Source organism: Pipistrellus hanaki (assembly GCF_964339955.1).
Source record: "Pipistrellus hanaki genome assembly, chromosome: 18".
NCBI lineage: Eukaryota > Metazoa > Chordata > Mammalia > Chiroptera > Vespertilionidae > Pipistrellus > Pipistrellus hanaki.
The window spans coordinates 4,880,635-4,897,007 of NC_140520.1; the positions used below are offsets into that span (position 1 = coordinate 4,880,635).

The 16,373-nt window shown below is 43.1% G+C and overlaps 1 protein-coding gene across 1 annotated transcript; it reads left to right on the forward strand.

Moving 5' to 3' along the window:
• The first annotated feature begins 291 nt into the window (after positions 1-291).
• On the forward strand, positions 292-15,752 carry PSMA5 (proteasome 20S subunit alpha 5). Its single transcript, XM_084866289.1, has 9 exons — positions 292-450; positions 4,405-4,471; positions 7,631-7,757; positions 10,193-10,260; positions 11,161-11,268; positions 11,360-11,418; positions 11,978-12,080; positions 12,612-12,698; positions 15,504-15,752. The coding sequence occupies exons 1-9, from the start codon at positions 422-424 to the stop codon at positions 15,579-15,581; spliced, it is 726 nt and encodes a 241-aa protein (XP_084722415.1). The 5' UTR covers positions 292-421; the 3' UTR covers positions 15,582-15,752.
• The last annotated feature ends 621 nt before the right edge of the window (positions 15,753-16,373 follow it).

Genomic DNA, 16,373 nt, shown 5'->3' on the forward strand with positions numbered 1-16,373 from the left:
CTGAGAGCTCGGAGAAAATGGAGCTAACGTACTCAGGGAGCCGGCGCGGGAAACATCTACTCGGGGTTCAGACCCCCAACTCCCACACCTTCTCTAGATGCAGAACTCGCACCGCACGCCAGCGGTTCCGCGCCCCTAGCAACCACCTGCGATTTAAAACGGAAGAACGACCTTTGTCCCGCCCTCCCCGGACCAACCACAGCCTGGCGAGGACAGCTCGTTGGACCAATCAGCTCGGCGGGAACTACCAACAACCAATAGGAGGCAGGCGCAGGGGGGCGGGCCGAAGGGGTCGCGCGCGCACGCGCAGTCGGGAGCAGGGCCTCGGTTCGGCGGCGGTGTGCGGCTGCGAGGCGCCGGTGAACTCGTGTTGGCCCTCCAAGTCCCCGCGTAGCCGCTGCCGCCTTCGCCTGCCCTCGCCATGTTCCTCACCCGGTCTGAGTACGACAGGTCTGTACAGCGGGGAGAAACGGGGCTGGGATGAGGGGTGGGCAGGCCAGGGGCCCGGCCTCGGCCTGGGTTCTGCCGTGTCATGGGGCGCCCCGGGAGCCCGCGTGGGGCCCAGCGCGGGCATCTGCCCACCCCGCCGCCCGCTGTGGTTTCCCGGGCGAGGCGTGTGCCCAGGCGGCCGCCCTTGCCTCCCGCTGAGTCACTGCTGGATCCTCACCGGGTGCGGAAGCGAGGAGCTCCGCTTTGTGCTCCGGGAAGAGGCTGAGGGGCGGTGCTCCGACCTTTAACCCCGAGGAGGCCAGGGGTCACCCTCTTCCTTCCCAGTTCATCTTTCCGCGCTGCCTACTTAAAAGATGTGAACGTGCTGCCCGGAAGAAAAAGCAGCTAGAGAGCATTTCCTGGGTCTGATCCTTTCAGCTCCCTTCTTCTTCCAGGAGAGCCTCGTTTTCGATTTCTTAGTCGTGGGCATAGAGCAGCCTTTCCTCCGATTCCGGGGACGTGTAGTTTCTCAGAAGTTCGAAGGCAGGTGTTGGCTGTGCCCTGATAGTGTCTGGAGTCTGATTTTATCGAGACGGGTGTTTAGAGTGGTTCTCAAAAATTTCCTCCTCGTGCTGATCCCACTAGTCCTAGGCTTTTCTTACTTTTCTTACTTTTTAACGAGTTTAAGGCAAGTTCGTGTAGAAGGCTGGTTTCTAAATCAAAATCGAGATTGTTGTAGTTATTTAGAAGAAAAAAAGAACTTGCAGGGCTTGGGAAATGTTAAGTCATGTTACATTGCACATACGCTGCAGACACTTTTACTTTCAGTTTCTGTTTTGATCAGTTAAGTTTAAACATAACTTCCCCCTCAGCCCCCAGCCTCTTTCTTTCTTTAAGGCTAGGCAGATGTTTTCTTTGTCCTAGGCTGGAGAAGCTGCCTTTATCAGTTATTCATAGACTCTGTCAAAAGTTTTATCATCCAGAACTACATTATCCTTTTACTGACTCAGAAGATGTATGAGAATTTTTAAAACTGACATCTTTTCCTACTGTCCTGTAAAATGATTTTGTTAATCAACATTTCTCTTCCAGAGCACTGAAGGTTTACTTAACATCTTTATTGCTGCTTTATGTTATTCATTTTTGTATCTTCCCAAGAAGAGCTAAAGTATAGTCAGTTTTATTTAAAACTTAGCTAATGTACTTGGGTGTTTGCTGTGTATAAGGCACTGTTGTAGTTGCTGGTCATGCAGCAATGAACAGAGTCAAGATCGTTGCCCCATATGGAAGATTGTCTTTTAAAGAACTGCTAGAGGCCTGGTGCATGAAATTCGTGTACAGGTAGGGTCCTTAGGCCTGCCTGGTGATCAGGGCCGTTTGGGGGCTTTTAGCTGCCGGCTGGGGCCTTCCTTCATCCCATGCTGCCCCTGGTGATCAATGCACGTCATAGCAAGCAATCAAACCCCTCCCCCCCTTCCTGGTCAAACTCCCGAGGGACACTTTGCATATTAGCATTTTATATGTATAGATTATACATATAGATTGACAAAAGTAACTACAGGATGAATCAGAAATGTATTCATGTCGTTAGAGAAATTTGAATCAACACTGGGAATTCAGTATTGGGGAATTGGAAAACTTCACAAAAGAGCTGGTATTTAAAATCTTAAAAAAGCAAGATTTTAATAAATATGACAATAGTTTTGAGGTATAGAATATAGGGTGTACAAAGAAGAGGTAATGGGCAAGCAAAGTGCATATTTGGGAAATTCCAGTCTGGTATGTAATACATATATGGTAATGGAGATGAGATATGAGGAACATAGGATGGTACTAGATAGTGCATGGTTTTTAATATGAAGTTAAGGAGTTTGGGTCTTATTCTGTAGATAACTGTGCCATAATTTTTGTTTTAAGAAGTTACACAGTCATAATTGTTTAATAGAGATTAAATGACTGGATTAGGGGAAAGAGTGAGTCAGTACCAGTTAGAACACTATTGTAATAGGTGAAAGGTAATGAGGACATTGAGAATGGAAGAGAGTGTTGAGTTACTGTGTAGGAGGAATTGATATAAATTGATATTTCTTGGCATATGGTTGATACTAAAGGCCTGGTGCACGAATTTGTGCATGGGTGGGGTCTCTGGGTGTGGCCTGCAGAGATTGGCTCCCAGCTCATGCCCCCAGCCTTGCAGCCCCGCAACCCTACAGCCAGGTTGCCCTGCCTGGCACCCCGCCTTGGCCCCTCACCTGTTCACCATCCCGCCTGTGGTGCTGGGCCTTCACCCAGTTTCCCCGCTCCCTGCTGCTGCCACTGGTCTCTGCCTGCCTAAGAGTGATCCGGCATCCACCTTGACCTGGCGCAGCCTGCTCACCATAGAATTGTTTTTGAGGATTAAGTGAGTTAAATCATTTAAAGGTTTGTAACAGTGCCAGGCATATAGAAGTTATGTAGTAAATATTCAGTTCAACCTACATTATCTGTTTTATATTTTGAGGATTGCAATTTGTGCATGGGTAGGGTCCCTAGGCCTAGTCGGCAATCAGGGCTGATGGGGGCCTTCTGCCTGCCAGCCAAGGCCTTCCTTTGCTCCATGACGCCCCCCTGGTGGTCAGCACACATCATAGCAAGAGATTGAACTCCTGGTCGAACTCCCAAGGGGATACTTTGCATATTAGCCTTTAATGTATATAGATTTCTTTTAAAAGAGGAGTTTTTTGTTTTTTTTTTATACGTATAAGTTGAAAGAGAGAATAGTATTCTTTTTTTTTTTTAAATATATTTTATTGATTTTGTACAGAGAGGAAGGGAGAGAGATAGAGAGTTAGAAACATCGATGAGAGAGTCATCGATCAGCTGCCTCTTGCACACCCCCTACTGGGGATGTGCCCGCAACCAAGGTACATGCCCTTGACCGGAATCGAACCCGGGACCTTTCAGTCCCCAAGCCGACGCTCTATCCATTGAGCCAAACCGGTTTCGGCTTAAAAGAGGAGTTTTTGATAAATTTGAAAACACTATCCTGTCCTATCCTATCCTATCCACATCAAACCACATGTCCAGACTCCATAAACCAAAGATCATAACTATTTTCATTCATTAAAATTTTTAAAGTGCCCATTGTGTGCTGAAAGCTTTTCTAGCTAAGACCATTATTGATGCCTCTTCTCCATAGGAATTTCCAGCAGACTGGAGCAAGGAAAGGTGTGGAGGTGTTTTAGAGAAAAGCAATTTGGCATGTAATTGGTATAAATACATATTGAATGATTGAACTAGGTTTAGAAATTACACAGATCTCACTCAGTCTGCTTTTAAGATAGCAATACTAATTCATACAAATAAAGACAGAAAACCTGTGACTGACTTTTACTAAGAAGTAAGATACTAACATCAAATGTATGCACTGGGAAGAGAATAAGGATAAATGCGTTTTCTTGGGGATTGCCTGATAGTTTGGGGCGTGAGTTTTTTAAAGGAGTTCCAGATTGATTCAGGATTGAGGCAGAAGATCGGTGCTCTCCTTGGATCAGTTTGAAGACTGGGAGTGGACAGAAGTGTTCTCTATATAGTAGGGGTGAGGAATCTTTTTTCTGCCAGGGCCATTTGGATATTTATAACATCATTCACGGGCCTTTCAGAATGATCAGCTTAAATGATCAGCCTGCTATATTTGGTCAAACATTTAATTAACTCACCCCTAATGCCTTGGCAGGGCCAGACCCAGTAACTCTGCAGGCCTTACACAGTCCACAGGCCAGACATTCCCACCCCTGCTATACGGGCTTCATTCCTTGAAAAGCTGTGAATGTACCAGAAATAAAAAAGCGAAAAACAACTGCAGATCTGTGGGAAAGGAGAATAATGATGGCGTGCACATCTTGTAGCCATTTGAACTAGATGCCAAGGAATTTGGGTTTAGCGTCTCTTTGCTTATTCTGATAAATTTCTAATACTTTTTTTTCTTAACTATAGGGGTGTGAATACTTTTTCTCCTGAAGGAAGATTATTTCAAGTGGAATATGCTATTGAGGCTATAAAGGTATAGTATCAAATGGCATGGCTTTTGAAATTTCATGGCAATGTAACCCATGCTGGCAGACCATTTAGAGTAAATGTGTTTTCTCTATTTCTTTAGAAAATTTTCTTTATTTCCCTGTTAATCATTTTAATAATAGTTTCAATCCCATTCCTAAAACCTATTTTAAAACATTTTGAATAGGTCACTGCTTCATAATCAAGTAAGTAACCTTTTCTCAGTGGGTTGGAGGCATATGTGTGTTGAGAATCTTATCTATAAAGAGGAGGACCTAGAAGTCCAGAGTTAGCTCCTGGGAGATATTTCTTAACAAATAGTTTAACTAACCACCTGTATTATTGGTAAGACTGTAAATTTATATCAGACTGAATAAGAGATGTGTAACAAAATCGAATAGTTCAAACCCAGTATTCGAAAAATTAGTTAGAAAACAAGCTAAAGTTCTCATGGGGTACCTATATTTGTTGGGCTCTGGATGATCTAAATTCTGATTTCGGTTGTCCACAATAAGGCCCAGGCGTCAGTATTTGTAAGAACTTTCCCAGTGATTCTAATGTCTAGCAAGGGTTGAGAATCAATCACTGGACTAGTCCAGCCCCTCACTTTGTGCATCAGTCACCCCTGTATCCCTGCAAACAGCTTCTGTTTGTGCAGGCTAGCAACAAAATATTTTCTCACTATATAAATCATTCTGTTTGAAAATAGTTTGTAGTATTTTAGAAATTTATCCTTGTATTGAATTAGAAGTCTAACTTCCTGAGATTTCCTTTAATTGGTTCTAATTTTGCTCTTGAACCACACAGAATGTTTAAACCTCTTCCACAGACATTTCCTCACGTGACTGAAGAGAGCTAGTGTGTTTCCTTCCAAGCTACCTCTTCTACAGTGTGTTGGCGGAAACGGTTGTCTAAGAATCTGGAAAAGGGGGTTCTGATGAGTCAGAGACGTACAAGTGAAGGAGGAAGCATTGTGATAGATAGTGGACAGAAAACGATGGGCCAGCTTCAGGTGCCTGTTTCTGTATCTGATAATCTTAGCCCTGTATTGAAATCACACATTACTGTGACGTACAGACTCTCGGAATTCCATGCTGTGGCATTTATTTCGAGCCTCAGCTAAGACAACCGTTCTGCCCAGATGTGCAAAATTGAGTAAGCCTCAGTTGTGGGGGTTCTCCTTTTAGCTCCTCACCGCCAGTAATTTCTAGATTAGTTAGCGATAACGAGATGGCACCTGATCTCCCTGGTCCTAGGTTGGGCTAGGATAGATATAGTGCTGTGGCCTTTACTGGGTGTAATTTAACCTTAGTGAAATTCAGGCTCTTTGGTGCTTAAATTAGCCTGGCTGTTGCCTTGACAACTTATGAGTAGCTGATGAGAAAGTAGTTTGATAACTGTAAGGGGTTAGTAGTATGAAAGGAGCTGGAGAAATGACTAAATATGGCTGACAAGTAGAAATGGTCACTTGGAGGTACTGTGCGGATGGCATGGGTGGGACATAGCTAACAGGAATGGGGGAATGCTTTTAGAGTAGGTTTCTTTGGGGAAGGAGTGAAAATCTATGTCAGTGTCAAAATTATATTACACTGAGCACCTGGACATTGGTTACTTCTATTCGAATGAGTTACATTACACTACAAAGAGTCAGTTTAGATGTTCCCTCTTGCCTCCCTCTCCCCAGTCCCCCCCAGGGGGAGGGCTTGATGTTAGGCAGAATTGTAATATAGACACATCTGGAGGTAAATGTAAGTGCACAAAAGAAAACTATCTTGATTTTGATATATTTTATAAAATAGCCTGTTTATGTAGGCATGTTAAGCATGTTATGCATAATAATTCATGGAATCCTTTGCAATAACAGGCTCCAGGCAGTCATTGCTTTGTAGACCTAACTAAAGAAAATGGTAGTTCATTCCAAAGTGTTGAGTTCAGTTCAGGGCAACTTCCCTGTTCTGTTAATTAAACTTTGGGACAATGAAACACAGGCCAGGGGAGATGACCGGTTAGAAAACATTGTTCTATTCACTTACCTCCCAGCCTACAAAAATGAAAGAAAAAAAAAAATAATAATAAAAATATTTTTCTAAAAAAATAAAGATAATGGTAGTTCAGAGGAGAGGCACATAGTATTGGAAGGCTTTATGCATGATGGGTGGATTTGGATAGGCAGGGAGACAGCATGGGCAGAGATGCAAGGGTAGAGGGATAACACAGCATGAGAAAATGGCTTGGGCTGTACTTGAGGGATTTTGTTGGAAAATAATGAGTAATAAAGTTGGGAGAGAAAAGTGGGGTTAGTTTTGAGGGCTCTGAAAACTTATTTGAATTTGATGTTACAAGCAATATAGGGAGATATTAGTTCTTCAGAGAAGCAGTGTAATAAAAATAGCATTCTACTGGGTCTGTCAGGCCATCAGAGGAATGATAGATAGGGGGAGAGAAATTAAAGATGGGAGACTGAGTAGGAGGCAATTGAAGTAAGGTAGGCAAGTAAGAATAATTAGCATTTGTTGCTCGTTTATTATGTGCTAAATTTTATTTTAAGCATTTTAATGTATTATTTTACCTTCCTTGATGTATTGTTATTATCTCCATTTTGCAGACAAGGAAACTGAGACAGAGGGATAGGTAACTAGGAGGGTGGCATGGAGATGGAGAGATGAAATTAAGCTATATTGTGGACTGCTAGTGACCTCGAAAAATTAATATTTTACCTTGGTGGTGTTATTTCTTTTTTCTTTCTTCAAAAGTAAGTTATTTATTTGGAGGTCACATGGATTTGAGGAATATCCCCTTTTGGAACAGATCAGGATAGCAAAGGTGAAAAGAAACCAGGTCCAGAGAAAAGATTCGAGTTTTATTACTTACTTGCCCACTATGTATAGAATTTTAGGATCTGCCCATCTCCAAAATATTGGCATTCAAGTTGATAGTTTTTTAGATACTATCAAGACCTTATTGAACTTCCCCTCGAGAATTCTGTAAATCCGTGCTCTCGCCATCAACAGGAGCAATACATTACTGACTTAGGGGGCTCCTTTTATGTGGACCAGCTAAGGCTGATTGAAGGTCTGTCTTGTGAAGATACACAGAAAGACTCCTGGTGAGTATGTGAGACTGTTCTTTGACCAGGACATGTTAACCATAATGTGTTTCTCTCTAGCTTGGTTCTACAGCCATTGGGATCCAGACATCAGAGGGGGTGTGCCTAGCCGTGGAGAAGAGAATTACCTCCCCACTCATGGAGCCGAGCAGCATCGAGAAAATTGTAGAGATTGATGCTCACATAGGTAAGGAGCAGGGACAGCTCTCTGTAGGATCTGGCCTGGGTTCATTAGTCTTCTTTGATGTTCCAAGGGGGGTTCATTAGATGAAGGTCTTATTCCCTGTAGCCGTCAGTTTCCAGGCAGTAGGCCAGGTGCATAATATAGGAGCAGGAGGCAATTGTAACGCCCCCTCGCTCCCAGAAGTTCCTTCCCCGTCACATTTAGACGCAGATGTGATGGTTGGTGAAATACGTGAAGGTTGAATCCCAGGCCAGCCCCCTGTGGTGGCTGGGTCTTTACTGATGCACAGCATTAGCTCAGGTAGGGGCCACCAGGAGCCCAGGATTCTGGTGAAGCAGAGGATGGTGTAGGAAGCTAGGGTGTTCACTAAGAAGAGAGGAATGCTAAGGATCTTCAGTGACTAAGCTTCAGAGAGTATAAGAATAATAGACTTTGACCAGATCAAATAGACTTTGACCAGAAGTCCTCGGCTTCTGTTTTCCAATTTATTTCTTTACTCCTTATCTCCCCCTACTTTCCTCCTTTTTCTTGGTTTCTGTTATAATTCGCTTTCCTTAGCTTCAACATCATTATAGGGAGTAATTCTACTTATTTATAGCATGCCATTTTAGTTGGCTGTCTAAATTTTCTTAACCTATCTAGTCATCTAATAAAACATTGGTAAAATAATTAATTGCTGGGAGGCATCAGAACCAATGGCGTGACCATTCTGGGAGCTTGACATTCTCTTTCATAGATACAGAAACTGAGATTCAGTTTTTTAAGATTAGAACATGTGACAGCTTCATCTCAGGGCACCTGTCTTTTGTAGGCAGGCCAGTGTCATTTCAGTCAACAGATTTAGAGCCTACTTTGGGCCATCCATCGTGTTAGCCACCAGGGATACAGAGAGGAATGAGACATGGTCCTGTGTTCTGGAAGCATACAGTCTACTCCTGAGCGTTGACACACAAATAAGTAAATGCAGTTAAGCGCCCTAGGTATTAAGAAAGGCTGTTTTTGTGCTCAGTAGGGGGACAGAGGTGGAAATAATTAGTTTTGCTGAGGCCATTGGTAGTGGAGCTTTTAGAAAAGGTGGTGCCTGAGCTGAGTTGACTCTACAAGATGAGGAAGTTTACCAAGTGAACAAACGCCCAGTATAGCAGAGCATTCTAGTTATAGGGAATAGAAACAAGCAGAGCCTTGTGTGAAGGGAAAATGCCCTGGCACAGCAGTTTGATATGACCGGGAGGTGGATGGGCTTGGCTAGCGATGAGTCTGGGATCTGACGATGGAAGTCCTTACCATGCAAAAAAGCTTAAACTCGATCCTTTTGCTTTAAGCCCTGAGGTAATACCCCGGGAGGGTTTTAGAAAGACCATTCTGGTGACAATGTTGAAGGGAGAGTGAAGGGGGCTGAGACGAGGCAGGGCGAGCCGGTAAGAAATTATTTATTTATTTATTTATTTATTTTTTTTAAAAATATATATTTTATTGATTTTTCACAGAGAGGAAGAGAGAGGGATAGAGAGTTAGAAACATCGATGAGAGAGAATCATCGATCAGCTGCCTCTTGCACACCCCCTACCGGGGATGTGCCCGCAACCAAGGTACATGCCCTTGACCGGAATCGAACCCGGGACCCTTCAGTCCGCAGGCCGATGCTCTATCCACTGAGCCAAACCGGTCCCGGAAAGAAATTATTTTTAATCCAAAAAGATGAGGGCTTTAACCAAGGCCGAGGCCAAGAACGGAGAGGGAAGGACTAATGCCAGACGGGTTAATCACAGAGAGATTGGAAGAATTGGAAATGTGACTGCTTGTGGAGGCCAAGGAAGCAGATGGAGTCTGATTGGAGTCTGCGGTACATCCAAGGAGATGTATCAAGGGAGTCATTGGCTTTATGGGTGTGAAGCCTGGGCGTTTGGAGATTTGCGTCATGGCATGTAAAGTAACAGCCACAAGCTCGTTATCTGGGAACATCAGGCAAACTTCCCCTCCAGTATACTAGTTGGCTTGGGTTTGGCCAGGGAAATGAGCTCTGATTTTATTCTAGGGTCTTTCATCGAAGCTCACTGTAAGGTGGCCATTTGTGTCTGTATTTCTCTTGTTGGAGTGCTGGTGTTTGCTTAGTTTGAAAGTGCATCATGGTCTACAAAGAGTGCTGAGGGGAAGCTTACAGACGTAATGTGTGGAAATTGATGTGTGATTAGCTGTTCTTCTCTGCCTTCTACCTTAATAGCTGGACTTCCGTGCCATTGTGGATGGCTTTTTATTTGTTTGTAATACAATTATTCTTGGAGTGCAGAGCAGATAATTTCCCATCTGCTCTCGTGGGTATATTGCTGTGGGTTGCTGAATGGCGCCATGGTTCCACTCCAGAATCTCGGGATTTCCTGAGTGGACGAAAGAGCTCTGCGTGGATTGGCCGCTGGGTCACTGTTGCTTTTACATTACAGGTTGTGCCATGAGTGGGCTAATTGCTGATGCTAAGACTTTAATTGATAAAGCCAGAGTGGAGACACAGGTAAAATTAGCATCATCTCTTCTTTTTACCATGGTGCTTGAGTTCCTGTTTAGAGTTGCTATAGCTGTGTGGGCTGCATTGCAGGTATCTGTGTTAACAGCAGATATAGCTCCTGGGCATTGATTTGGGTAGAATCCCTTGTTACAACTTTCAGTGGCTTGGAGACTAGTCACCCAGCCCTCGCAGCTGTAAGGAAGCCCTGGTACAGAGTGCTGACAGTCTCTTGCTGCTTTTTGGTGTGCCTTCTCTAACGCAAGCACCACACTGCCTTCTGTTCCCTAATTGCCTTTCTGTGGGAGCACCACAGCAGGCGTAAGCACAGCTAAAGGACATTCTCCCAGCTGCCTTTGCTGCTGGGCTTGCCCATGGCAGCTCTCCTGTGGTGAGCAATGAGAGGTACCAGGTGACAAATGCTGGTGAGGAACATTGATTTATTTTTTAACTGAGCACCTGCTGCCTGGAGAGCAGACTAGGAAGAAAAAAATATGTGATGGGGAAATTTTTTGCACTTATTTGCAAATTTGCTGTCAGTACTTATGTGAGAATAATCTAAACACCGACAGAACGATAAGATAGGCAAAGTGGCCCTCAGCTGTTAGCGTTCACTTTGTGAAAAGACTAACTTGGTGCTGTGAGGGGTTAACTGTTTTTCAGGGAACAGTCCTCCAGTCCAGCATTACTTGGAATCCTTTTGGCTAAAGCTTCTCCAGAGCTATTTCTCCTCCTCTCATCTTGTCCCAAGCATTCGAGTTTAGTGCTAAGGAAAAAGCCCTGGAGCTTGAAGCTTCCGTTTCCAAGTGCAGTTCGGGGGAGGGGCGGAGGGCATGTGTAGTGGGCTGGTGGGGCTGCGCTACTGCCCTGCTTGTTTGGAAGGTAGACCATGCTTTGCTCTTCTTCCAGAACCATTGGTTCACCTACAATGAGACCATGACGGTGGAGAGTGTGACCCAGGCTGTGTCCAATCTGGCTCTGCAGTTTGGAGAGGAAGATGCAGATCCGGGTGCCATGGTGGGTGTGAAGCTGGGGCAAGTTTTCTTGCTGTTCTTGGGGATTAATTATCTTAATACCTTTTTTTTTTTTTTTTTTTTTTTTGTTCTAGTCTCGTCCCTTTGGAGTAGCACTGTTATTTGGAGGAGTGGATGAGAAAGGACCTCAACTGTAAGAACCATTTTGCCATATTTTTCCTGCTGCTTTTCTGGGAGAATTATTTTACTTTGGGGTGGAGACTGGTAGTTTAAATCAACTGAGAAAATTATTGTAGAGTTATAAAAAGTGAAGAGCTTTTAACTGTATAAAGTTCAGTGTTTCTGTGCTGTTTATACAAAGACAGATTTGGGGACCCTCTGAAGAACTCCCCTATTGGATCCACTGCTAATTCTTTGTTACTGTAGTCGGAGGGCGGGCTTTGGAGCTTTGCTTTGGAATTTTGACCCAATCCCTGTCCTCAGATATTAAGATAGGCATATCCAAGTGCCAACTTTACATACACCGTACTTCCTTCTAAACCCCCCTTTTTAAGAGTCTCTTAGTATTCTTAAACACTTTTTAAAAGATTTGGTTTCTCCAGGCATAGAACATCTTTTTGATCTGTGCCTCCATATTCCGGTGGAATTTTCTGACTGCAGGCCAAGCATTTATATTTTTTAGGACATGTTTGTTACATAAAATGCCACCACTCTTAAGCAGTTTAATCCTTTTCCTTTGGGGCATTTTGCAGGTTTCATATGGACCCATCTGGGACCTTTGTACAGTGTGATGCTCGAGCAATCGGCTCTGCTTCAGAGGGTGCCCAGAGCTCCTTGCAAGAAGTTTACCATAAGGTAACTAAGCAGTCCCACTTGTGGACGTACCACGTCTATTCTGGTAACAATTCTCACCTTTATTATTTTTTAAATCAAGGCTGGTTCATACTGGGATCCCTGCTCATATCAACCCCGAATAGTATTGGTTTCACATTTTTAGGAAATAAGGTACAAAAGGTAATGAAAAAGAGCAGATTTTCTAAACCATCAGGCTTTAGAACATTTAGGAATGATTATTTATAGGATATCACCAATATTATCTTGCTTCTAAATTAAAAGAAGAAAACTAGAGAAGCATAGTCCTTTCCCCTTCTTCAAAGATGAAAGTTGGTGACTTTGTTCTGATTTAAAATAAGACTTTTTCCCTGAGTAAATGTATTCTGATTTACCACTAACTTGAATTCTGGAGAAGCTTGTAATGCGCTGTACTTGTTGATGTTTGATTTGTTATATTTGCTAAATCGTCTCTTCAGGGAGGCATGGGTGGGCTCTGAAGGAAGGAGGGATTATGTACAATTAATGGCTACTCTTCCTGCTCTTTGTTTCAAGTCTATGACTCTGAAAGAAGCCATCAAGTCCTCACTCATCATCCTCAAACAAGTAATGGAGGAGAAGCTGAATGCAACTAACATAGAGGTATTTTCGGTTTTATTGTCTTTTGTTTAGTATCTTAGCTCCTGTTGCTGAAGGTTGAATAGGTCAAGAAAAGTACAGTTTTGCCCTAACTGGTTTGGCTCAGTGGATAGAGCGTCGGCCTGTGGACTGAAAGGTCCTGGGTCCGATTCCGGTCAAGGGCATGTACCTTGGTTGCGGACACATTCCCATTAGGGGGTGTGCAAGAGGCAGCTGACCGATGTTTCTCTCTCATCGATGTTTCTAACTCTCTATCCCTCTCTCTTCCTCTCTGCAAAAAATCAATGAAATACTAAAAGAAAAGAAAAGAAAAGTACAGTTTTGTATGCTCAGGTCTTAAAAAGTTACTGATATCTTTTGAATAAGTAACTTTAGTAAAGCAGTAACGATAAAAGCCAGAAGTTAATGAGTTACAGAGTGAAAGGGAGCTGATGAAATGGAGCAAACAAGATCTGCTGATTCCTCAAGACATATTGACAGCAGAGGGTAGCATTAAAGAAAAGGACTTCTGTCTCTTTAAGGATGGGGAAGAACTTGAAAATACTTTCTGGACTGAGAAGAAACTAGTGGGTAGAAATATGTTAAATAAAAAAACAGGTTAGATAGTGATGGAAAAGTTCTGGAAGAGGGACGGCATGGTACACATGAAGGAGTTGGTTCTGAAAAGTAGAATTCATTCAGCTTTGTATGTATGCCATGTACAACGATAGATACCAGGGATACAGACACAGAAAATCCAATGGCCATGCAAGTTGTGTACTGTGTAGTGTAGAGGATATACAGATAATAACAGCTTGGGGTGAAAGCAGTAAGAATGTATTGTCACAAGAACATATAACTTAACACTGGGGCATTGGGCAAGCTCCTGAAAGAGGTGATGCCTGGAGAAAGGATGAGAAGGGTATTCCAGGAAGAGGGATCAGCCATGTGCAAAGGCCTTAAGATCCTATATAATAAAAGCCTAACATGCTAAGTGTCCGGTTGTCTGGTCAACCAATCAAAACGTAATATGCTAATGACATTTTAAGGCCATTCAACCACTCGCTATGACATGCACTGACCCCCTGGGGCATACAGTTAACTGGTTGACCAGTCGCTATTATGTGCACTGACCACCAGAGGGCAGATGCTCTGACCAGTAGGTTAGCTTGCTGCTGTCCAACCGATCCGGGACTGAGCTATAAGGGCTGGACACGCCCTAGAGCCCTCCCGTAGTCCCTCCCCGACTGGCCAACCTCCCACATCCCTTCCTGGCCTTGTTTGTGCACTGGTGGGGTCCCTCAGCCTGGCCTGTGCCTTCTTGCAATCTAGAAATGCCCTCGGGGATTCCAGAGAGCTGGTTTTAGCCTTATCCCGCTCAACACAGGAGCTGCCCCCTGGTGGTCAGTGCTGATTATTACTAATAACTTAAGTCACATCTGAATTCCTGTCATATTCATATATATGATGCACATTAACCTCCAGGGGGCAGATGCTCAATGCAGGAGCTGCTGAGCTGTGGTGACTTGCAGCTGTGTTCTTGGATGACGCACCTGGAACCAGAGAGGAGGGAGCCCAATTCTGGGGTGCTTAAACGGAGAACCTCTTTTCACAATCCGGGACTCCTTGGGATGTTGGAGAGCTGGTTTTGCCCTGATCCCTTCAGGCCAGGCCGAGGAACCCCCCCTGGGGCACGAATCTGCACCGGGCCTCTAGTTGTTAATAAAATCTTTTCATGGCCAGTCCTCTTTAAAAAACATAACATTTTTATTAAGTTGCCATATGGACAATTTTAAAGAGCATACCTAACAATGATAATTAACCATTAGTTATTTGGTGCTTATTATAATGTTCTAGGCACTTAAGCACTTTGCATATATTAACACTTTTTTAACCATGGATTTAAAAAAAATGTTTTTACTGATTTTATTTTTATTTATTTATTTTTTAAATATATTTTTTATTGATTTTGTACAGAGAGGAAGGAGAGAGATAGAGAGTTAGAAACATCGATGAGAGAGAGTCATCGATCAGCTGCCTCTTGCACACCCCCTACTGGGGATATGCCCGCAACCAAGGTACATCCCCTTGACCGGAATCGAACCCGGGACCCTTCAGTCCCCAAGCCGACTCTCTATCCATTGAGCCAAACCGGTCTTGGCTGTTTTTACTGATTTTAGAGAGAGGGAGGGAAGGGGCAGGGAGAGTGAAAAAAACATTGATCAGTTGCCCCCCATATGTGCCCTGACTGGGGTCCAAACCCCTAGCCTGGATATGTGCCCTGCCTGGGAATTGAAATGACAACCTTACGGTGCATGGCAACACTCAACCAACTGAACTACACTGGCAGACTATTAACACTTAATCATCATAATTATTCCATGAAGTAGGTGCTATTATTACCCCCATTTTACCGATGAAAATTGAGGCACAAAGTGGCCAAGTCATCTGAAGTCACATACACAAACTCAGCTTGCATGTGTGTAAATATGCTTTTCTAAAGGAACCTTTAACAGAAAAATATACTGATTCCATGTAAGTGGCTGCTACTTTTGTGGTCCTTGTTGAAGTAATTTCAAGTAGTGACCATGACACCAGGCATTTGGTTAACTAAGATGTGTGGGTTAACCTCAAAATAGAAAATTTGGTCAATGAGAATTTATTTTGGAGCCAGAAAACTATTTTCGGAAGCTGCCGCCGGATAGGATATCCCTGGGACAGCAGATCCCTGAGGTCGTAGTGACCAGCTGCATCCCCAGCACAGCGTCTCTTGGCCATCAGCAGGCTGGCCGAGCCCCGCTTATTAACCCTTCACTGTTTTCTTTCCAGCTAGCCACCGTGCAGCCTGGCCAGAATTTCCACATGTTCACAAAGGAAGAACTTGAAGAGGTGATCAAGGACATTTAAGGAATGTGATCCTCAGAGCTTCTCTGAGACAATTTCAGTTCTCCTGGTTGCCCTTAATTTTTATTTCCAACTTCTAGTCCTTGGAAAATCTGCAGCATATGTGCTTTTTTTTTTTTTTTTTATGATGTCTGTACATAAAGGCAGTTCCAAAATAAAGAAAAATTTAAAATATTTGTTAATAGAGTATTCTCTTCTAATGCAGTCTTTTGTTCACAATGCTTATGTTAGGGATCAAAAATGATAGTGGTATTCATATCCCTATCCTCTCAGAACATCTATTCACAACAGAGTAACTGGATCATGAGTCCTTGGGTGCTAGCAATGAACTCAAAACTAATCCAGATCTTCCCAGTGGCTTCAGGTATTAATACCACTGTAAACCCATTTCGGTCCTGTAGTTAATCTTAAATAAATAGGTATTTTTTGTTGTTTTCCTCATATGAGGGAGAGGCTACTAATTGACCATCAAAAGAACATGTTTTGAGGTCCTCCCCAAACACTGATGGGTTGGAGTAAGCCAGCAACAGTGTTGTTACAGTGTTGTAACTGTTGTTCTGGGATCTTAACAGACAATTGGGAATTTTATATATATATATATATATATATATATATATATATATATATATATATATATATATATATATATATATATATGTATGTATATATGTGTATATATATATATGTATGTATATATATCCTATATAATAAAAGCCTAATATGCTAAGTGTTGACCAGTTGGCCATTCAACCAATCTAAGCACAATATGCTAAGGCTGGTCAACTGCTTGCTATG